The sequence below is a fragment of the Phaseolus vulgaris genome, chromosome 8 (genome assembly GCF_000499845.2).
Source record: "Phaseolus vulgaris cultivar G19833 chromosome 8, P. vulgaris v2.0, whole genome shotgun sequence".
Taxonomy (NCBI): Eukaryota; Viridiplantae; Streptophyta; class Magnoliopsida; order Fabales; family Fabaceae; genus Phaseolus; species Phaseolus vulgaris.
In genome coordinates, this window is record NC_023752.2 from 20,902,487 (window position 1) to 20,927,064 (window position 24,578).

The 24,578-nt window shown below is 35.9% G+C and overlaps 1 protein-coding gene across 1 annotated transcript; it reads right to left on the minus strand.

The window, feature by feature from the left end:
- Nucleotides 1-11,620: 11,620 nt before the first annotated feature.
- LOC137824734 (endoribonuclease Dicer homolog 2-like) lies at nucleotides 11,621-22,900 on the minus strand. The gene is made up of 23 exons (XM_068630405.1): nucleotides 22,823-22,900; nucleotides 22,380-22,486; nucleotides 22,067-22,244; nucleotides 21,792-21,905; nucleotides 20,652-20,786; nucleotides 19,154-19,238; nucleotides 19,005-19,069; nucleotides 18,744-18,884; nucleotides 18,320-18,448; nucleotides 18,111-18,231; nucleotides 17,904-18,003; nucleotides 17,007-17,202; nucleotides 16,764-16,924; nucleotides 16,386-16,604; nucleotides 16,018-16,232; nucleotides 15,600-15,871; nucleotides 15,098-15,501; nucleotides 14,912-15,015; nucleotides 14,098-14,291; nucleotides 13,578-13,787; nucleotides 13,013-13,420; nucleotides 12,501-12,779; nucleotides 11,621-12,136 (listed from the first exon to the last, which is right to left on the minus strand). Exons 1-23 carry the CDS (start codon nucleotides 22,898-22,900, stop codon nucleotides 11,789-11,791), a joined length of 4,263 nt encoding a protein of 1,420 aa, XP_068486506.1. The 3' UTR covers nucleotides 11,621-11,788.
- Nucleotides 22,901-24,578: the final 1,678 nt, after the last annotated feature.

A 24,578-nucleotide genomic window follows, 5' to 3' on the forward strand; every position in this document is an offset into this window, starting at 1 on the left:
ACAAGTGACTGGAGAATACTTTTGCTTGAAGGGGACAACACACACACACATATACACAGTTATTTCTTTTACCACCTTCAGAGTGCCACACGCGGTGCTCAGATACGTGAGTGGACAGTTTTTTGGTGTTTCTTGCTGGCTGACTTGAGCGTCGGAGTGCAAACGGGCGCTAGGGCGCCTCTTTGTCCTCTTTTTTGCAGGAATTCACAGGAAATCAGTGGGAAGGAGTCCTTAGCTGACGGTTGAGGTCGCGCACGAAGACGTCGCGGTCAACCGGACGGAACAAATGCAGATTGGAATTTTATAGTAGAGAGACTATACTCAATTTTGGAGAGAATTTGTGAGTTTTGAGTCTTCCTCTTCTTTGCCTTATCTTGTGAGCTATGGTGAGCCTCAAGTGGTGGCACTCCATCACTTATCTTGGTTCAAGGTTCCAAGTGGCGTGAATGGCTTCTTCCAATCCTCAAAATCCAGCAAGCATCTTCCTATAAGTGTTCTTCTTCCCTTTTCTTCAATTTTCCATTCGGTAGTTTTGATTCCTAGAGTTTTACTTCTTTTTGTACCGTTTAATTTTGTGTTTCCAGCATTGTGTTCTTTATTCTATTCAGTTCAGTAGCTTTTCTTTCCATTTCTCTTCGGTTTATCTTCCTTGTTCTTCATTCCTTGTGTTTGATTCAATTTGACAATACATGGACTTCCATATGAGTCTTGGTTGGTGCTAAGTTTTGGTGAGTTCTTGAATTAGAACATTGATCCAATTCTAAAGTAAAGTGCCTTTCAAATCCAGCTCAAGTTGCTCCTAAGAATGTCAAGAATCATGTGTTTTTGTAGTTACATTCACATCACCTAGCCACCATAACCGCTCGAAACGTTCAAAACTTTGTGTGAAAAAACATAGTATGCCGATTCGGTATACCACACTCAATAGTATCCGACAACGGCCGACAGTTCATCGACCAGGGCCTCATGACCTTCTACAACAACCTCGACATCAAATCCCTCACAAGCTCCGTCGAGCACCCACAAACAAACGGACAAGCAGAAGCAGCCAACAAAGTTTTGCTGAACGAACTAAAAAAGAGACTCAGCACCGCAAAAGGAAGATGGACAGAGGAGCTGCCCGAGGTCCTATGGGCGTATCGCTGTACTCCACAGTCCACCACGCAAGAAACCCCCTACGGCCTCACATACAGCACCGAGGCTATAATACCGGTGGAGGTCGGCGAACCATTCATCAGACGCCAACTCTTCGACCTATCCCTCAATAAGGAAATCCTAGCGGTCGGCCTAGACCTCTTGAACGAGCTTCGCGACAAAAGCAAGATACGAGAAGCAGCATGCAAACTCCGAGCGTCAAGAAGGTACAACTCGAAGGTCCGACCCATAAGCTTCCACCAAGGCGACCTTGTCTGGAGAATGCGCAACAACGCTAGGAATTCGGACGACAAGTTCTCATCAAATTGGGAAGGGCCATTCTGAATCCGAGAAGTAGGAGAAGGATGAGTTTATCGTTTAGAACAATTATCAAGAAAAATTGTACCTAGGACGTGGAATGCAACACACCTAAAGTTTTATTTTAGCTAAACATGAATAAAATACACACACTCTTTCCTTGCCCGACTACACCATCGGTCAGAGAGGTTTTAACGAGGCGTTTTCTACAATATTGTGTAGACTACGAACGACACACAAGGTTCGACCAGGATGTAGCCCTAACCGGCATTACCCTCCCGAAACCCATACACGGCTCAACCAGGATGTAGCCCTAACCGACATACCCTCCCGAAGCCCATACATGGTTCGACCAGGATGTAGCCCTAACCGGCATGCCCTCCCGAAACCCATATACAGCTCCACCATGATGTAGCCTTAATCGGCATCCCCTCCCGAAGCCCACACATGTTGGCCAGGGTGAATCCTAACTCGGCACATCCCCCAACGCCCTAATGACTTGGTTGATTCTACGATTAAAATTAGTTCAAGTAAGCCGACCAACGTCAGTTCATTCAAATGACTTGGTTGATTCTACGATTAAAATTAGTTCAAGTAAGCCGACCAGCGTCAATTCATTCCAATGACTTGGTTGATTCTACTTCAATTAAAATTAAGCCGATCGGTGTCGATTCATCCCAATTACTTAGCTGATTTTACTTCAATTTTACTCCGACCGGCGTTGGTTCGTTCCAGTTACTTAATTTATTATTTCTCCGACATCGGCTCATCGAAGCTCATTCGTCCAAACCCAAAGAAAAACATGCAAATGACTAAAGAAAAGACTTCGTCATATTAGTCCAAAAGGTGGGGGCCACACCCTGGCCCCGAGGGAACAAAAAGAAAAACACCACCTAGACCGATCGCCCTAGTCTTCAACGTTCAGAATGGCGGTTGAAGGATCAACTTCTTCAATAGGCTGGTTGCCACCCGCAGGGACCAAACGACAATTGACAACCTCCATCTCTTGGTCAAATTGAGTAGAAGGTGGAGGGCCACCATAGAGCACCTCGGCCTGGCGGACGGCCAGATCGAAGCTTTTGTTGATTAAAACCATGGTATCTTCCATGGTCTTCAGAACTTCGGCGTCGGCCGCCTCCTTCCCCTTGCTCTCGGCAGCGGCTTCCTTCTCCATTAGGGCATTGTGATGTTCAATGTTTTGAAGAATCCAAATCCTTTGAAGGATGTTGAAGCCTCTGCTTTGCTTGATGTTGCTGTGCTGGTTTAAGCTTTGTTCTGGAGTAGTTTATATGTTGTAATCCACCCTTTGATTAAATCTCAAGCAATTAGCATCTCAATCTTTATGAAAGCAAAATGTTTTTCAAACTAAGTTGAAACAACCGATTGTTTTGTCGAAACAACCGATTGTTTATACTTAGGTGTTTTGAGAAAGATTGAAAACTGTTTTTGAATGGTTGAAACTGTTAAGTACCAAAACAACTGATTGATTCGAGGAAACAACCGATTGTTTGTTTTGGGACTATAATAGAAAAACTGTTTTCTTTGACTGAGCTTTAAATGCTTTAACTGTATACGCTCCAGTCATTAAATACTTTGACCAATCTTTTAATGCAATGTAAGAGTTTGTTAAGATTTGATAACAAACTACATCTTTGAATATATTAAGAAAAACAGATTTCAGAATAAGTAATTTTTTGACAAAGTTTTTCTAAGAGTTTTTCAAAGTGCTGAGATTGCTAAGAGTTTTGTGATTGATCAAGGTTCTGGAATAGGATTCTACTTGTATTGATTTCAGATATTTATCTGTAACAAGTGTAATCTTTGTACTCTGTTGAACAATTTTGTTTCTGTTTTTGCTGAGATTGGTTGTGTGTTCTTGAGGTGTTCAAGATCAGCAATCTTAGTGTTAGCCAAGAAGAGTGTGTTTCTTGAGGTATTCAAGGTCATTCTCTTGGTTGTTGTGTAATTGATCAAAGTGTGGTTGCTTAGTGGATATCCTCAGGGTTTCTGAGAAGACTGGATGTAGCTGTAGTTTGGAGTGAACCAATATAAACAACTGTGTACATCTCTCTATCTCTAACTCTTTAAATTCAGTTTATTTGTTGTTTGTTGGTATAAACAACTGATTGTTTTTCTGGTACTACAGCTTTTGCTTGCTCTTTTGGCTAACTGAATTGCTGAGTCAATTGGTTTCTAAAATAAATTCATTCTAGTTTTGAAAAGTTTGCGAAAACCCTTTTAAACAATTCACCCCCCCCCCCCTCTAGTTTAAAGCCATCTTTTCTAACAATTGGCATCAAGAGCTTGGTTCTTGAAAGTCATTCAAGTTGATCCTAAAAATCATTTTAAAATGGCTGATAGACTACCGTTTGGGGAAGGTGCCTCAATTAACAGACCACCCTTGTTTTGTGGTTTGAATTACCCGTTTTGGAAAGTTAGAATGAAAATATTTATGGAATCTCTTGAGAAAGGAATTTGGGATGCAATTGAAAATGGTCCTTTTATCCCAAAGTTAGAAAAAGATGGTTCTGTCATTGAGAAGCCATGGTCTCAATGGACTGATGCAGAAAGCAAAAAGGCCAAATTTGATTGCATTGCCAAAAATATTATAACCTCTGCTTTAAATTCTGATGAGTTTTTCAGGGTCTCACAATGCAAATCATCAAAAGAAATGTGGGACACTTTGGAAGTCACTCATGAAGGAACAAATGAGGTGAAAAGAGCTATAAAGCATGCTCTCATCCAAGAGTATGAGATGTTTAGAATGCTTAAAGGAGAAACAATAGCTGAGGTGCAGAAAAGGTTTACACACATCATCAATCACCTTATGAGCCTAGACAAGACGTTTGACAAAGAAGAGCTGAACATCAAGATCTTGAAATGTCTTGACAGAGCATGACAACCAAAGGTAACTGCTATTTCCGAATCTAAAGATCTAACATCATTAAGTGTTGCTTCTTTGTTTGGAAAGCTTAGGGAACATGAGCTAGAGATGAATAGACTCAATGTTCAAGAGAGTGAAGATAAGCACACAAGGAGCATAGCCTTGAAAGCATCCAAGCATAAGGGAAAGCAAGATTCAAGTGATGATAGTGATGAGGAAAATCTTAGTTTGCTGTCAAGAAAATTCAGCAAATTCCTAAAGAGAAACTGCAACAAAGACAACAACAAGGATAGGTATGGAAACAAGAAACCTAATGAATTCAATTCAAATAACTATACTTGTTTTGGTTGTGGTGAGCAAGGTCACATAAAGGCAGATTGTCCTAACAAGAGCAAAGAGAAAAAGACAAGCTACAAGGAGAAGAAAGGCAAGACAAAAAGAGCCTACATAGCTTGGGATGAAAATGAGGTGTCATCATCAAGTTCTTCATCAAGTGAAGATGAAAAAGCAAACATATGTTTGGTAGCTGAGAATGATGATGATTCTTGCAGTTCAAGTGAGGTAAGTTCATGTGCTTCCTTAAATGAACAAAATTATAGTGAATTACTTGAAGCTTTTCAAGAAACACATGATGAAGCTAATAGATTGGTTCTTTCAAACAACTGATTGAAAGATCTTAACAGTGGGCTTGAAAAGAAAGTTAAAGCACTTGAAGAGGATCTGAGAAAAGCAAAAAGTGATTTTGAAAAATTGGAAAATCATTTCAAAAATGCCTCTTGCAAGTGTGATACTCTCATTTGCACAAATTGTGAAAATCTTGAGAAAAAGGTTCACTATCTTGTTGAAACTGTGGACAAGCTTTCAAAGGGAAAATCAAACTTTGAGAATGTCTTGGCATCTCAAAGTTGTGTTTTTGGAAAGGCTAGTTTAGACTTCAACCCACAGAACAAGCAAGATAGGTTTTCAAAAAGTTTTTCAATAAAATCAGAAAAACAACCGATTGTTAAGACGAAACAACCGGTTGTTACATGCTTTTACTGCATGAAGAAAGGCCACTCTGTTAGATTCTGTAAAATTAGAAAATATTATGTTCCTAAAGGTTTTATGAAATGGATTCCTAAGGGATGTGATGTTTCTAACTGCAAAGAAAAGTCAAATGGACCCAAATTTGTAAGGGGACCAAATCTTGCTACTTGAAATCGTTTATGCAGGAAAAATAAAGAGAAAAAGAAGAACTGAGCCATCTGATCAAGCTGTTGAAGAAAAAGGCAGTCATTGAAGCTGAATCAATGTTATGCAAAAGATCAAAACAGTGAAAAGGAGTTTTCTTGATCAACAAGCAATTGGCTCATTGAAGAATCAACATAAGGATAAGACTTTCCTTTATTTGTTCTCAATCTCTGTTTCAAAGTTCTTTCTTGTGATTAATTTTCTTTTAATCAATGTCATCTGATTTAAACTGCTTCTGCTCATGGTTAAAATTTCAAAAATCAAGTTTTTAACTGCTGCAGAAAAACAACCGATTGTTTCTTCAAAACAACCGATTGTTTTGAGTCTGACAGCACTATGAAAAAATTGATTTAATTGCTTTTTTGAATTTCTATCCGTTGCAGATCAATTTAAAAGAGAGAATCTTGGTCAAAAGATCTGTGTTGAAAACTGATCATGTTCAAAAAGAAGTTACAACAGTCATAAAGGAATATATTCCAAAATCTTGGATATTCAAGAGCCTTAATGACTAGTCAAAGATCACATGTGAAGACCATGTGATTTTCAGCTTTTTCTGACATTTTCTGTGCAGAACAGAGTCAAGTCCTCTCTCTGTGAATATCAGGTACCCATTGAATGAAATTAAATTCAAATTGATTCTCTTACTGCTATAAAATCCAGTGCAGAATTCTTCCACAAGAACAAGTAATTGCAACATCTCTTGCAATATCTCTTGCACCATCTCTTGAAAAAAATCTGTGAAGTGTTCTCTCCTCTGTTTTCGTCTCTGCTGTCATGGAATCAACCCCTCCCACCTCCAAGAGAGTCAAAACCAAGGCTGTAAGGTCTGGAGGAAGGCTAGAAGGCTGGTTTTCTGGAGACAATGATCTCATTGAGAAGTATAGATATGAGACAAGTATCAAGAAGATAAACAACCCCAAGGTTGTATGCTTTGATTGGCTGAAAAGTCAAAAGCTTGATAATGTGAGAAGGCTGCTCAAGGATCAATCTCTCAGAAAGTTCCTAGAGATGAAGGGAAACATTTATCCAAATTTGGTGAGGGTATTCTACACAAACTTGAAGTTTGAGGGAAACAATCTAGTTTCTCATGTGAAAGGTGTGGAAATGGAGATAACTCATGAAGTTTGGGCTGCTGTTGCTGGACTTAAGTTTTCTGGTCTGAGAATCAACAAGGGAAATCTTGGTGTGGTGGAGGATTTTAATAAAATCCAGTTCTACAAAAGTTGCTTGAAGAATCAACATGTTCAAGTTAGTACATGCTCAGTTGGAGGTTTGAAGCTTGATGAGAGGTTGCTTGCTCTCATTGTAACTTGGATTCTAACTCCAAGGGGGAGTAATCACTCTGTGCTAACTGAAGAAGATCTGGTTTATATCTTCTGCATCACCAAGAAAGTCAAGATCAGTTGGATTCATATAATCAAAGAACACATGCAAAAAGCCATGAGGTTAGGTGATTATCATTATCCCTATGCTATTTTAATATCTAAGTTTCTACTCTATTTTGAAGTTAATCTTGAAGATGAAACTTCTGAGCTGGTCAAGTCAACTCAAGAGTTGAACAATGGATCACTCAGCAAGATGGGCTTTTCAAAAGTAGGTGGAAAATGAATAAGCAAGGAAGGTGATCATGGTGCCTCATCTAGTGGTGCTGCTAATCTTGAACAAGATGAACCTGCTGACATGGATGTTCAACATGAAAATCCAACTGAAGATTTTCAAGATGCAGGGCCTAGTGCTGCTGATGGACATCAAGGAGAAAGAATGCCAACCATGTCGTCTTTTGAAAGACAAATGATGAATAGGCTTGGTAGCTTTGCTGAAAATCAAAGGACCCTCCATGATCTTTGTGTTAGTAATTTCCAAAGGATTGACACCAGGTTTGACAACATGGATGCAAGGTTTATGACTCTGGATGAACAAATTGAAGCTGTCCAGAATCAAATCTATGATCTTCAGTTTGCTGATGAAGAAGAATGAAGGAAAAACAACTGATTGGTCATCGAAACAATCGATTGTTTTTTGCTGTTCTTTTCTGGTTTTAAAATTTCTTTCCTTCTGCTGTTGCTATTTTATTCTGATGTAATCAAAACAATATCTTGTTTTACCTCTTATCTTTGTCTATTTGTGAAGACAAATAGGGGGAGATATATGTTGTATTTCTAGTTTGTTTTAAGTTTCTGTTTTAAAGTTGATAAAACTGTTTGGAATATGTAATATGTTTCTGATATTAGATGTTTTTAAGCTTTAAACTGTTTATCTGTAGGCTAACAGAATATCAGAAATTCAATGTATTGCTCAAAGTTCTATTGCAGGAACTGCTTCATATTTAATCAGGTACAATACAAGCATCAGGGATTTGTCTTCATCAAATAGGGGGAGATTGTTGAACCTTGTGATGTTCAATGTTTTGAAGAATCCAAATCCTTTGAAGGATGTTGAAGCCTCTGCTTTGCTTGATGTTGTTGTGCTGGTTTAAGCTTTGTTCTGGAGTAGTTTATATGTTGTAATCCACCCTTTGATTAAATCTCAAGCAATTAGCATCTCAATCTTTATGAAAGCAAAATGTTTTTCAAACTAAGTTGAAACAACCGATTGTTTTGTCGAAACAACCGATTGTTTATACTTAGGTGTTTTGAGAAAGATTGAAAACTGTTTTTGAATGGTTGAAACTGTTAAGTACCAAAACAACTGATTGATTCGAGGAAACAACCGATTGTTTGTTTTGGGACTATAATAGAAAAACTGTTTTCTTTGACTGAGCTTTAAATGCTTTAACTGTATACGCTCCAGTCATTAAATACTTTGACCAATCTTTTAATGCAATTTAAGAGTTTGTTAAGATTTGATAACAAACTACATCTTTGAATATATTAAGAAAAACATATTTGAGAATAAGTAATTTTTTGACAAAGTTTTTCTAAGAGTTTTTCAAAGTGCTGAGATTGCCAAGAGTTTTGTGATTGATCAAGGTGCTGGAATAGGATTCTACTTGTATTGATTTCAGATATTCATCTGTAACAAGTGTAATCTTTGTACTCTGTTAAACAATTTCGTTTCTGTGTTTGCTGAGATTGGTTGTGTTCTTGAGGTGTTCAAGATCAGCAATCTTAGTGTTGGCCAAGGAGAGTGTGTTTCTTGAGGTGTTCAAGGTCATTCTCTTGGTTGTTGTGTAAGTGATCAAGGTGTGGTTGCTTAGTGGATATCCTCAGGGTTTCTAAGAAGACTGGATGTAGCTCTAGTTTGTAGTGAACCAGTATAAACAACTGTGTACAATCTCTTTATCTCTAACTCTTTAAATTCAGTTTATTTGTTGTTTGCTGGTATAAACAACCGATTGTTTCTACGAAACAACCAATTGTTTTTCTAGTACTACAGCTTTTGCTTGCTGTTTTGGCTAACTGAATTGCTGAATTAATTGGTTTCTGAAATAAATTCATTCTAGTTTTGAAAAGTTTGTGAAAACCCTTTTAAACAATTCAACCCCCCCTCTAGTTTAAAGCCATTTTTTCTAACAATCTCGACGCCGTTGTCGAGAAGATCGTCCTCGGGGACCAATCTTATTACCCCCTCGATGCCGGAGGGCAGGTTGAAGCTAACGGCCCGCGAGAAGGACCGATCGCCCCCCCCCCCAGCAACGCTAAGGTTGAGACACCCGAGGCAGACACGGACACCGCCACCGCCGTTGGGATCGAGTGGTTGAAATCATCGGTGGGCGGTGACGCAGCCCTCACCGATCGGCTTGGGGGAGGTGTCGATAGTTGCCCCGCCGCCCTCACGGTATGGGCAATGTTGCTCCCATCCTGACCGCGCTTCTTAAAGCCCTTAGAGGGGCCCGCCCGGGCACTCTCCTCGATCGGGGCCTTAGGACCAGCGGCCCCCCTCTTCTCACTTAGCTTGTTCTTTAAAGCGTGTAGCATACTGACCGCTTGCGGTATTTCTCTCTTGGCGATTTCTGCAAACAAATAAAATAAAACTGGTCAGACAAAGCAGGAAAAACAAAACAGACAAGTGTTAAACCACATACCCTCGAAGGCTGTCGCGCGATCGATCACCGTGTACAGCGACATGAGCGGCCGAGTGGGGAGCTTCTTGGGGAGATTATCGAACAAAGAAAAGATTAACCGCTCATGCTCACTCGGATAGGCCGGTCTCGCCCAATCCGTTATCTTTGTAGGCTTCCTCGACCAGAACAAAGGAAACTGAGATTTAGTTCCTTAAGGACCCCGGCCGTGAAGGCATCAAAGGGAAGGGACACATGGAGGTCCGCAAAAAGGCAACTGTACATAAAAAAGTAGGGGGGCTCGGTGGATGACCGCTCCCTATACACACGGTCCTGCAGGGAACAAGGGTCGAACGCCAACAAGGACTCCTCGGTCGAAGCCTTTAAGACAAGAACCTCGTCCAAGAATTCAGCCACTGAGGTTTCCGTGTAGAAAAAGGACGACACCTCACACACCTTGGGGTCAACCCAGGCAGGCCCCACATGAGGGCGCGGCCGTTCCAAAGGGACCGACCTATCCGACGCGTTACCAGCATCGTCCCTCACCAAACCCGGTGGGGAAGCAGCACCCCCCACTACCCCAACTGGAGTAACCTGGTTAGACAAAGAGGAGGAAGAAGAAGAGGAGGACGAGGAAGACGACAAACAAGAAGGAGGTTCGGGAGGAGACTTAGAAGAAGAAGTTGGACGCGAATGAGTAGACATGACTAACCTTTAGGCGAACGAAGGAAGCAACCAAGATCAGTCGGATCAGTTCAAAGTGTCGGAGCTCAATCAAAGATAACGCGTAAAGCGCAACTGTTCCCAGCCCCTATTTATAGCCTGGAGGAACCTCGGAAACCTAAACGTCACAAAATCTCAACCATTGGATCTGCTTGATCCAACGGCCCACATCGCTTGGCGCGTAAAAACCCCCTCATAAATGCACGTTACATCAGTCGTTCAGACGCCCCTTACTGTCACTTCACTCATCATTACACAAACCGCCCGAGGCCCATTCTTCAGACTCTTCGGCTGTACCACCTTTTGAGCCTGGGAGGCAACTGTACTGGGATGGCCGACCGCTCTACCTAACTCAGCCGACTCAAAGAACCAAACCCCAACCTAAACGACAAGGTCGACCACGTGGCATACGTGGCCGACCGACATGAGACGCTCAAGTCAAAGGTTGACCTGGTTAGCAAGACTAACCCATAGTTAAGGGATGACCTAATCCAACCCTAATCGCATACCAACTCCTTAATCCGGCCCAACAACAAGGGCCCATCAATGTAATATAAATATCACGCATTCCAAGAAAAAAGGTACGTCATTATCTACAGTGTTCTGACAGCCGAACACGGCCACCCTACTAACTTGAGCGTTGGATTGCCATCTGCAGGTACCCCACCCGTCTGAGGAGCCACCCAGCGAGGAAGACTGAAGAGTGTTGGATACACGAAGACCGACCGAACAGCATCCTGAATCAATAGTTCTCCCTGTCCCAGACTAGTTCGAGAACACATTATAAGGGAAGTATTTTCTTACATGTTACTATATTATAATATATAACAAATTTAATTTATAAATGTTTATAATTTAAACTATAATGTGATTATATATTTACATTTTTCATATACAACACAGAAATTGTAATCCTGTAAATTATAATTATTTAATTTTTATTTTAATTCAAAAAAACTGGCAAACCAGTCTTCTATTATTTATAATTTAATATAATGAATTGGCTGAAAATTACAACCTCCAATCCACCAAATTGATAAGTAGTGACAAATTTTTTTATTGAAGCGATTCTTTATATTTGTTGCATAGACATGATCAAAATTTCTCTTCCTTAGATATATTTCCAATGTTCCAGCATCTCTTATAAAAAGACAAACATAATGACTAATAGTAAACTTTTTCACAGAAGTTGCAAAACAACTTGGACCAGTTCTCAACAAAGTACCAAGTTTTTCAAAACAAGGATCCATTTTCTTTGTTGTGTTAGTGGTATCAAAACCTAAACCATGTATTAAAAAATATATATTTATTTTATATATGACTAAAATTTACAATGAATGAAGATGACAGTTAGAAATCTTCATTTATTTTTGTATATAGAGGAATATATAACCTTTGTACAAGTGGAATGGAGAAAACCGTTACAAGACCAAATTAAAACAAACACTAATGATAACCTAATGATTGGTTAACCAATCAAAACTTGTGTGTCTATCCTATTATAACTTTTCTTCCTTCAAAGAAATCAAAATTTCTTTGTGGACTATCTTCTTGGCTGTGTTCTTAAGAGCAGGACCGAGATACTCAAACTGGTGAGTGATTCCATCAGCTTCTACCTCCATTCTGTAATTAGTTACGCCATCTTTGCGGGTCACAATGTCTTGTATAATATTATAACTTCTTTTCTGGCAAAGTTCATTCAACTCTCTGATGGGATGGAGCTTCAATGTTTCTGGTGTGACAAGGGGTTCCAAAAGTGGCCTTATGCTTTGCCACACAACCTCCTTATTGTATCCTGAATCAACAAGAATCGCTCCAGCCAGAGATTCTATAATGTCTCCAAGCACCTATCAAACAATAAGAAATTAGATTATGAGTTTTGTAATGGTTAACACATTGTAGATCATCGTATAAGTCACAAATACAACTCTGCTGCAAAACTAAAAGTAAGATATGCCAAAGAACTAATGATCCTAGCGAAGGCAATAAAGCAAGATAATGTTTGAAAGATACTTTACATTGGAGAATCATAAGATTTTGATCAAATTTACCAATAATGTTTAGTTCTTTAGTGTAGTAAAGTAACTAATTCACCTTCAACATTCTATGGGTTTTGAAAACAAGGAAACGGGTCACAACAAATCTAGATAGCGTTAACTCAATACTGGATAACAATCATATGAACCTATGAAGTAAATTTTAACAACTAACCTTAGGAAGTGATGTCTCTAACTCGTATCCAAAAGTTGACGATGAAGATACCTTATCAAAACTGTCTAGTGATATAGCAATATGTTTATGCAGTTCTTGTGAGGCATGGAGTACATGTTTGTGCAAACCGTGCTTAATGGCAGACCATGCATAACAATCGTTATTCACAGAAGCTGATCTCATGTCAGTTAACTGCCCTGGAGACATGCCAGGATATTTTTTGAACAAGTGCCAAGTAATCAGATAATCCAGTACTGAATCTCCAAGATACTCTAGTCTCTGCAGGGCAAGGAGTACATTATTTACAAATAGAGATAAATGAATCAAAAGTAACAAGAATATGAACTAGAAATGATTGATCATGAAGAATGTGTTCCATTACTATTTATCAGATCCCACCAAAAGATAGGCTAGTCAATATGGGGTTGGAGAAAGCTCATTCGTACATAATAAATTTGTGATAATGCAATGTCTTGTTTCCATATGATGAATAATAAGCAAAAGTAAATTACCTGATAACATCTAGGAACTTCAGGCAACATGTAAGAACCATGGGTCAGAGCTTCCACTAAAAGAGTACGGTCATGGAATGAATAATTCAATTGTGATTCTAAAAAGGTGACATGAATCAGTTTCTCCGGTTGAATGTCAAAGTGCCTCTCATAGGGTATTTTATTAAAATTCACTTTAATACCAACGCAATCCATAAACAACAATGCAGCCTTTTCACCACCAGAGCTGAGGAAGGCACCAATTAGTGCCTCAACTACATCAGCAATAAGCTTTCGCTTTAATTTTCTTTGTCCAGAAATATAAATCTTTTTCCCCTTGCTAATAAACTCTTCTATTTTAAAACTTCCAGATTTATCACCAGGAATGGGCCAGGAATGAGGATCAAATGGCTCATTTCGTATGAAACCCTGCAAATAAAAAATAATTCAGAATTCTGATGTTTCAAGATGATAATGCAATCCTTATGATAATAATGAAGGATTCTAAAACCATGAAAATTCATCTCTGAGAATGGATAAAAACTGAAACAATAATATCAGAAATAAATAAAGAGGGAGAGAATACCGGAAGGCCAGAACTGCACCCGAACTTGTAGAGTGCTGCGTTAGAAATTATCTTTTCCCTCTTCAAACTAAGGAGACCTTCATGGTCATTTTGATAGGTTTTAAAAAGCTGTTGACTGACAGCATATTTTAAAAAGGAATCTCCTAGAGTCTCTAGAGACTCGTAATGGAAGGGCTCGTTGCATCTCTTAGAAGTTATTGCCTCTAACACCTACAATGCCAATTGCAGATACCTTTTAGTGTAAGTATGAACCTACACTTTGAAAGAACACTAATACAAATCAACCAAAAGATGCTAACGTAGACCATTTCCCTCTGACAAGTTTCTTCCCAGTCTTCATCGAGTATTGACTGACACAACTGCTTATGTATATATAAAGTATACAAGAAAACTTGCAGTAAGATAATTTGTTTTCACAACTTTTTTGGCTATTAAAGACAATTAACCGACATATAAAACTGCCTTTCCCGAAAAAAAAAACACATGGAAACATAAATTTTTCTTGAGCAATTGTACATACCTTCATTATTTGAGTTTCATTTTGCGCGCAATGATCCAAATGCATCTTTTTTAAGTTGAAAGCAACAAGCAATGATTCAATCCGATGCATGATTGACGGAATAAATGAGAAGGAATAAATGATACTATCTTTTATTGGAGACATGATTATAGAACACAGTTCAGGAGGTAATTCAACAAAGGCCTTGCTTGCTTCTGAAATGAAAAACATGAAGTAAGGATTTAGATTGGATCGCATATTGTTAGTTCTCAAAGACTAACACTGAAATTTCCACAACTTTTTTGCACATGAATAAATACTTAGGCCTCGAGACATTGGTAGCTAGGTTCTTGTTAATAGCAGTTACCGCCGAAGCGAATGCAAATTTTATTCATGTAAAGATTATAACATTGGATTTCAGAAACAAGCAAAGCAACCCAATACAGAGATAACAACTAAGAAGCCTAAAGTTTTGTGCCACACCCAAACAAGTAGAGATTATTTTCATAGTTTTAATTCGAAAAGAAAATGTTCAGAAGAAATTACCATACAGACAAGCCTGATTTACATTCAATTAAAATGGCAGGTATACATTCACAAAAGTCCACCACAATACAATTGATATTGATTACAAAGGCAACCCTAATTTTAATAGTCATGGGCATAGTTAACCTCCTTGTATACACCTGACACAAAACTGTTAAATTTATTTAAAGAGAGAGAGAGATCTTCCATGCATTATGGACATCAAAGATTGAATATCCTTGGTTCAATCGCACTAAAGAGAGATCAAGGAACAAAATAAAATTAACAAACTGAAAAATCAAGGTCAAACCTCCTTCTTTCCTTTCTTTGCGTCCATCACAATAATTTTTAGCTTGAAAATTGTGTCTTGCTTTAAGTAGCTGCTGATGTTCAAATTGCAATGATATACCATGACTGAAAATTGTAAACAAAAAAAATAATGTACTTTAGTAGATAAAATAACCTGAGAATAAACATAAATAAAAAAACTACTTACTGTTGTTCATAATAATTTTTGTACGTAGAAACTTCACCAGTCCTTAGTTCCATAGGCGAGTTTCCATCTAATTCCATTACACCAGTAGTGATATAGAAATAATTCTTACCACTAACATGGGAAGTGCAAACCAATGCATCCTGTAGTTTACAAGTGCACACTAGACCACTTTTTGTCCATATGTGGGGTTGATGATACTTGCACGTAAAATTAGATGCATTTACAGAATTGATAGCTAACCAATTAACACTTGATTTCTCCCCTTTCCCAATAGCTGGAAGCAAAAGATAGTCGATGTCAACTTCATGCAAACAGCTTTTGTCTAAACCGATTGGAAACTTGTTTATATCACGACGTATGAGAATTCTAAGCAACGTGGCCTGGAAATTTTTACACAAAAGAACCTGGAAAACAAAAACAAATTAACAATAAATACACAAACATTTTGTTAACCGACTTGCAAATAAGTTGGATACAATTAAAGGATAACTTGATAGCATACCTGATCCTGCGAAAGATTAATGGTTCCCTTGTAACTTAACTTTACAGACACATCACCTCTGTCAAATCCCATATCGAATTGCGAGCATACAACTTCTGTATCAAGCTCAACTCTCATAGCAAGAAAAATATCTTCCACAAAGATATCATAGCTAAAATTTTGACTGAGTTCCATCAAATAACAATGGTATGTTGTGTGACTATTATTTGACACACAATTTACCAATCCAAATGGGACATAAGTTGGTTGGTTATCATCATAAGGTTCATTCCCTGAAAGAATTTGATTGATGTGGAAATCATTCAAAGATTTAGGTGGAAGTCGATAGAATTATATGGACGAACAGAGTTTATGGAAACAATATTTAGAAAGAAAAACACTAATAGTAAGAGAAATTAATAAAAGGCATGTAAGTTACCAAATTCCTGAACCTCTGCTGCTTCAATGATAATATCAGGAACAAGATTATCAGTCAGAGCTCCTATCTTATGAAGTTGTTTGCAAGCTTCAAGGCATGCGATATTCTTCAAGAGTTTTTTGTCACCAACTACATGAATAGGCTGTAGAGGACAGCTCTTGGGAAGATACAATGTTCCAGTCACTTTGTCCCACCTTGGAGTCGGTTTAAAATATCTAAGAGAGTAATCTAGATGGTATAAATGATAAAGAACAAGATAAAAAAGAAAAGCAAAACAACCAGAATGATGCAAAAAGAAAGTATATCTTAGGTTCATTAAAATGAAGGAAGAAAAGCCACATAATAGGGGAAGCAGTGAACTAACTAACCCATCTGCAGGGAGGCGTGAGCAGTACAAGTATATCAAACTGATGCTAGAACTAAGATTTGCAATGGCTCCAGTGCTTGCAACATGATAAGCTTCCTTATCAAAGTCATCACCTTCAAAAGGATCACATGGAAGGGAAGAATGTCGCAAGGACTCCTTTCTCATGATAGCCGCACTAGCAAGGTATTTCTCAACTCGAGAACATGTAACTGAATCCCCACTGTAATTTAGAGTAAAATAAAGGATGGTTAGGGAAAATTTACGTTAAAGTTAACTAGTAAAGCATAAGTTGTCAATATATTTTTGTCTCTTGCAGCTTTGTACTTAACTAAGCACCAGAGTAATAAAGGTACTTAGGGAGTAATGTAAAATCAAATACCTCTTAACCATTAATATATAATCTGAATTTTTCATTCTAGCACGTCCTCGGGACTGTATGAAACTGCACACTGTGGGAGATGGATCAAATCTAATAACTAAATTGCAACTTTGAACATCTAAACCCTCTTCAAGAATTGATGTTGCAACAATGATGTTGACCTGCATTTTAATTTTTTTCTGTTGATAAGACCTTTCATTTGATTATTACAATACAGTGGACTGTTTAAAAAAAGCAACATACCAATCCCATTCGAAATTCTTCCACAATTTCATTTTGTTTTCTCCTTGACTGATTTTTCAATCCAAAATTGTGTCCTGCAATGAATTTAATCTTCCAGCTATTGTACTTTGGAAGCAAGGTATTGAATAAATCTTGAAGTACAATGGCGGTAATGATTCTTTCAACAAAAATTATGCATCTCATGTCAGTCAAACCCCTACAATTATAGCAAAAGTAGCAGATCCATCAAATAGATTTTATATAATCATCATAATAACATAAAGAATGATCACTACGTACAATCAAACAACAATCGCCTTATCCCACTAGGACTACATGCAATCAGTCGATAAAAACAGTATGTTGACCAACTAGTCAGAATAAATTTTCAACACTCATCCCAATCTGAAGCTGACAACGACAGGCTTATATTCTAGAAAATGGAGCCAGTATATTTTAGGTTAAGAATCAAAGTGATCACAAACTTACCTGATCACACAACGTTTTAAAACCATTATTTCAAAATCAGTAGTGTGTGATAAAATTTCTTGATTCAGTACCTCTTATATATACTTTTGGTTTTGTAAGTGTACTTTTTTTAAAATTTAAATTTAAAATATGGATTCAAGTAGCATTAAATGCTAAAATAAATATTGTAAAACATTCATCATCAGTAAACATAATTCTTAGTAGCAAGAAATGATAAAAAGAAAAACTTACTTACAGATGCATAAACCATATGTACAGATTGAAATCATTTGTAGAATACATTATATTTTCTTAGGCACTTTTTCATCTCATAAGAAACTTAAACAATCTAATAAGGAGAAGTAGAGTCTGGAGGCACATCCACAATAATAACATGATTTCAAAACCACAATGGAAACATTAAAAAAGAAACCTATCCATGATTGTAACCTGTACTCAAGTAGAGAGTCTATAAGACAGCAAACTTTGGAGGTCAACAGCCCCATCTCCAAATCCAATTTAGTATTATCACCGATAGACCACTTAGCATCTGAGTAAGAAAAAAACATTGTGTGAAAATTAATTAATGCTAGAAATGCAAGCAAAAGATTTATATTTAAGATTTCCCCATTTCTCTCGGTGGCTGAGAATCATTACCACATTGCAAGTAACTTTTCAGTGTGTCTACACACGCCAAAATAAAGTTTTTAACAACTCTATCCCCAGATTGTCCCCATGAAAACGAGTCAAATTCACTAGAGGATAAAGACTCAGCAGCCTGTCACAAAAAAAAAACAATTAGCATTTATGAAAAACCTTAAAGAGACATGGGAGACAGAAAGTTTCTGCAGGAGAAAGGCATGAACCTTCAAAGCCAACCAAACACCAAGCTCATCCAGACTAAATATCAAAGCATAAAACATCTTTGTTATTCTTTTTTGTGTAGACTCAGCAGCTGATTTAGTGAAATCTAAACTTCTTAGAGTGAGTTCATGCTGAGAAACAATAAAATCCATTGTTAATAACCTCTCTGACAAAAAAAGATAAATAACTTATAAAGTAGCACTAAATATAAATGAAACTGTGACAGTAACTAAATACAGGATGATGATGATATGATTGGTAATTGAGAATTGATTCGATTCAAATACAACTTCTCACGCAGTAAAACAAAAGACTTTGGGTAAGAGTCATACTGATATTTCCATGCTCAACAAATATGGGATTTTTATTTTTCTTAAATGTTTCAAAGTATATTTCAAAAACTGATATATCTTTAAATGTACATACCTGCTCCTTTAACATCTTGAGCTTAGATGCTATTTCTTCAAATAATACAAATTGAATTTCATCGTCATTGTAAAACTTCAATTTTGGTGTTGATGTTGGTATGAACTCAGTTATGACAGCTTCACTTACACTCGTATATACCTTCATTTAAAAATATTTGTCAAGAAAATAATACCTAGGACAAGACCCATACAACACAATATCATGGGCAGAAAGAACAAAGCAAGAAAAAACATACAAAAGAGGGAGAGAAAAAACTACCTTTGAATGCAGTAAAGTCATTAGTTTCTGAATATTCTCTGACAAGGATGATTCAGAATTTCCAACTGGATTAAAAAAAAAAGTGAATTAACATTAGAGAAAGAAAAGCAGATATTCAAGGAGCCATAAACTTTTCTAGGCCTGTATACCTTTCGATTTAATTGGAGATGCAGTCATACCAAAAATTCGAGGGAGGGCAGAACTACCAGATTGTAATTGGGGACGATAAAACTCCTGCACGAAATCAATCTTAAAAAGGTAACAAACTAATTCCAAAGCACAAACTAAAACCACAAGATGCAGAGATGCATACAAGATGGTGGTAATTGACTAATTGTCTTCAAACAGAATTAATTACAAATCTTAAAGGACCATATATAATTGAAAAGGAATGATACTATTGAACAAAAGTCACCAATTCTAATTATAATCTCGTTGGTTGTTCAGTACAATGGTCAATGGAACAATAAAATTTCAGAAGACATGCATGAGTTCACACCACCTTAATACATCCATGGATTATTTTTATTTTTTATTTTGAAAGCAGGTCCTTTTACATATTTTCTTTGAACAATGAAGTAGTTTGGGTCCAAATCAATTACTCACAGTATAAAATATACTGCAATTTATATGCATGGATAGAAGAAGGAAAATATTTTAATGTCACCAAACAACCACAGCTCACATCACACCTCTCCCAATCTTTACACTAGCCTAATCTTTACACTAGCATATAATGGTTGAACGTATCTATAATATATACCATTGGTGCGAGCAAAAACACGGAAGTTTTTGACACGTGTCTCAACCACAAATTTTCAGAAAAAAAAATGTAGAATATAAATTTACCACAAATAGAAAATAGAACACTGTTGGATATTTAACAAAGAGATGTGGCTCTCTAAAACCATGCCACTTGGATATCCAATGGCTGTGTTAATTGCCTTCCTCTTCCCTCAGTCTCATCCAATATACTGTGTTTAGCAAGCAGAAGAGAACTGTTCTTTTGGCACCTAAGTTCGGTTTCGAAGATGGGTCTCACTCAAATTTTGATGTCACCCTTGTGCTGGCAACCATGTTAATATCTCAGCTTCACGAAGGGGCTGTCTCAGAACCTCCTGCTGGGGCCACCAGACCACACCCTAATACTGAACAGCAAGAGAACTGCAGAGCAAATGCGTCATCAGAGCTTCCATCTGATCACACCCGCATTTGGTCGAACCTCTCAGGTAGTTTCAATATTTGGATTGGATAATTTTTTATTGATCAAAATTCTCATTAGCTTTTTCATTTTACAGCAAGTGCATTTAAAAGCATTAGTTCTCCAGAAGAGCGGCAGACACAAGGAGAAACAGTTTTGAATGATAATGGTGGAAGAGAAATTCAAAGAATTAGCACAATGCACATTTCAAGAGTAACAACATGTCAACCAAAATTATTTATTATTATTTTTTAAATTGTTATTTTTATCAAATTAAATTTATATAATAAATATATTATATTTTTAAAATAAATTCTTTCTATTCCAACATAGTAGCAGTAATACAACATATTAATGAAGAAGTCACTACTCAAATATACTATTATATAAAAAAATAGTAAGAAATTCAAAGACACAGCCCAGTTGAGAGAAAAGCTAATACTTACAGTCATGATGCAGGCATAAGGGTGTTTACCCCTAGCATGATGGCATTCATCCAGTATTAAAACCTTAATCATATTCAGTTTGAGGAAGCTGTGCCTCAAACAATTGAGCAATATTACAGGAGTCATGACAAGCACCTGCACATTCAAAAGCATTACTGATAGTATTTTCGACTTATACATGCAGAAAATAAATAAATCAGAAGCATCATATTAAAAGTAACAAATGACAAATAGGCATATTCAAGCAATTGAAATAGAAGGCAAATACAACGTTTCAGTATACTATAAGATTTAACCGAGTACAAAGGTCAAAAATAAGACGATCGAGATTGTCAAATTTAGACAACATGCAAGCATGGATTCCAAAAGGAACTACAAAAAGAGTTTGTGGCAGATGGCAGTCAATGAAGAAAATGGAGTATCTCAGTGATCTCCTCAGAAGTGATCTGGGGTGTATACTAGGTTCAGAAGCTAAAAATCACATAATATTTTTGGAAATTTTACTTCAAATATAATGTATAGTAATATAGTAATATAAAGTATCGATGTAAATTTTTAAGTGAGAAAAAAATTTAGACAAAAAGTTCTAGTAAAAAATATATTAATTATGAGTTTATGAAATCTTTAATTCAGAAAAATTAAAACAAAGCAATTAAGTACACAAATAGACATGCATTGAATGAGTGAGTGACAACTACTGAAACAACAAAATAGGATAAGTTTAAAAGTGTTCCTTCAAATCCTTTCCATTTAACAATTTAAGCTAGTATGAACTTTCAAATTTTTTCACTGGAAATGGTGAAAGAAAAGTATAAAACAAATAAATAGCAAATCCTTGGGTTGTGTGATTTATATCAATGATACAATATAAGACAAATTCATCCATGTATCTTAAGTTTCAAAGTCATTTAAAATCCATAATGGGTAGGTAGTTTAATTGTGTCAAATCATAAGATTCAAATCATGAATCATAAGATTATAATCTAATAACTACGGAAATAAATGTTCAGCCACCTTTTCAAATGGTGAAAATAAGAATATATCACACATGACAAACAGATGGGTTAAGATTAAGCAAAGCAGATCCCGTAGAAATAACAAAACAATCATTCAGTTCTGATAGAATGCAAAAACCTTCACCTCGTGTTTCTCCATTTCTTGTTTCCATGTCCCTGCATCCCAAAAGTCAACTCCCATATCTCCCCAATACATTCCCACTTTCAAATCGGTATGCATTTTTACAGCTTCAGCTTGCTAAATTACAATTGAACAGAAGCAACAAGTTAAAAGATACCGAAGAAAAAAAAAACAGTGAAAGTACTGATCCATTACATAGCTTCTCAATCAACCAGCACAATACAATCTAATAATGAATCTCAACATTACAAAAGGCATAGCAATAGAGAGTGGCATACTTGAGAGACCAACACAACTTGGGGAACCACAAACACTGCAATAAAAGGAGAAGGCTTTCGGAGGTGGTGCGCATAGCTGCGAAGTAGCATGATAGCTATCAAAGTTTTGCCGGAACCAGTCTCCAAGTACACAATTGTATTCTCATGGATAGCTTTGTCCAATGCTTCAAGTTGATAGCTACAGAAAATAAAACAAAACAAAAAATTAAGAATCAGTGAGAAAGGGATTGTACTCTGGTAATAACATATTCAACAATGCATGCACTCATAAACACTAGAAGTTTTTACCATAACATGTGCACATTAAACTCACCTTCTGGCAAATGGAAGAACATCACGTGTAATCTTCTGCTGCTTGGTACGAGTGTGTGAACAATTTGAGAGTGCACCTTCCATAGCTTCTTTGCCTCTTTGATCAACCTACATTCAAAATCCAACGAAAGAAAAACACCCCATTACAAAAACGATCCATCTCCTTGTCTTCATGGAAGACGAAAACAGCAAAACAAACTCAAACCCATAACTCGCAGACACAAATAGAATAAAGGGTAATGCAAAAGGATCTAGCTTTACCATCTTATAAATGAGAATGAGTAATGTGGTGTGTGCTTGTATATAACAGATTCCAAAAACAAATAGTATAGTAAGCACATGAAGCAAGTCATGGGGTCACATTTTGTTACAAAAAATAATGGTGAAAAGATGCAGTCACTGTACTAATTAACACGAGAGAGAAAAGTAGCTGGGAATGGATACCAATTCTAATTCTTCACTTTTTCGTTTATCTCCTGCATGCACTGAGAGATGCACTGAGAGAGGGAGCGAGGAATCCATGACTGAATATGAAACGACAAAGCGGTACAAAACTCGGTTCAGAGGAAGAAAGAAGAAGAGTGTGACTAGGAAGAGACAAGACTTTGAAATTTATAGACAAGAAATTTCAGGAAAATATTATTGGAATACTACTTACCTAAATGCACATTTTTACAAAAAAAAATTATAAAATTCTTTCATTTTTCAGTTTATTTTAAGAAAATAATTATTTCTCTTTTTAGTTGTTTTCATTTTTCAATACATATAAGTTAGTTTTCAATTTAGTGTCTTTATTTATTTTACTTCTATTTTTAAAATTGTAATTTAGATACCTAAAATTACAAAATTTTAATTTATAACCTTCAAAATAGAAATTTTTTATATTTTTATAAAATTAATAATAATTAATTTTTTTATCCAAACATTCAATGAATAACTCATGTTAATTTAATGAATATAGAAAAATATTTAATGTTTTATTAATTATTAATTTAATTCTCTTTCAAAAGTAATTATTATTTCATTATATTTTTTCTTTGCTGTTAGATGGATTTAAAGTCTTTCTTTTTATAACTTGATCATATTTATAATTTATATGGGATCTTAAATACTTTTTTTAACATAATAGAGGAGATTATACTATAAATCTAGCCAAATTTATTCCAATAAATTTATTACAAAGTAAATTAAGCAAAACTTATTCAATAAGTTTTAATATTGTATTAGAAAGTAAATATTAAATTTAGCGTAATCTCACAAAATTGATTAAAAAAATTAATTTTTAAGTTTCAAAACAAAAAATTACACATATGAGTATTAAGCATATATACTATGAATGAAGTGATCCTATATAAATTTAACAAAATTTTAAATTTTAAATATAAGGCACTCTCATGTATTGATATTTAAAATTAAAAATCTTAATTTATAACTTTCAAAATAAAAAATAACTTATATTTTTATAAAATGTAATAATCATTAATTTTTTTATCCTGACATTTAATAAATAAATCATATTCATTAAATGAATATTGAACTATTTAAAGTTGTTATTATTAATTATTAATTTAGTTCTTCTTCAAAATTAATTATTATTTTGTCATATCTTTTGATTTTTGGAGGCAAACGTTGGAATTTTATTAAAAAATAATAATTTTTGAGCTTCTTAAACTTATTTTTTTAATAAATAATTTTTAAAAATTTGTATGTAAACACTACAAGAAAAAACTACTTTAGCTTCCAACAAAAAGTGAAGACTATAAAAAAGAAGTTACTAACAAGGGTGAAGTCTACTCAAATTGGATACAAAAATAAATATCAAACATTGTGTTCATAATGGAGACATTTAACTCACTAAAAATTATTAAAATAATAATAATAAGTTAGCGTATAGAATAGGGACACAAAGTAGATATAATGAAAAAAAAGTGACAAAATAATTTGAGTCTAAAATGTGAACACAAAGTGGATGCAAGTTAAAAATTATTAAAATAATAATAATAAGTTAGCATCTAGAATGTTGACACAAAGTAGATGCAATCAAAAAATAAGTTGCAGAATGATACTGCGTCGAGAATGTGGACACAAAGTAGATATCGGGACATTTGTTATCTCACGTAGTGTCTCCAATGACGACATTAAGTTTAATTATTGTTGGAGATCCCACATCGACTAGATATCAGGACATTTCATAGTATAT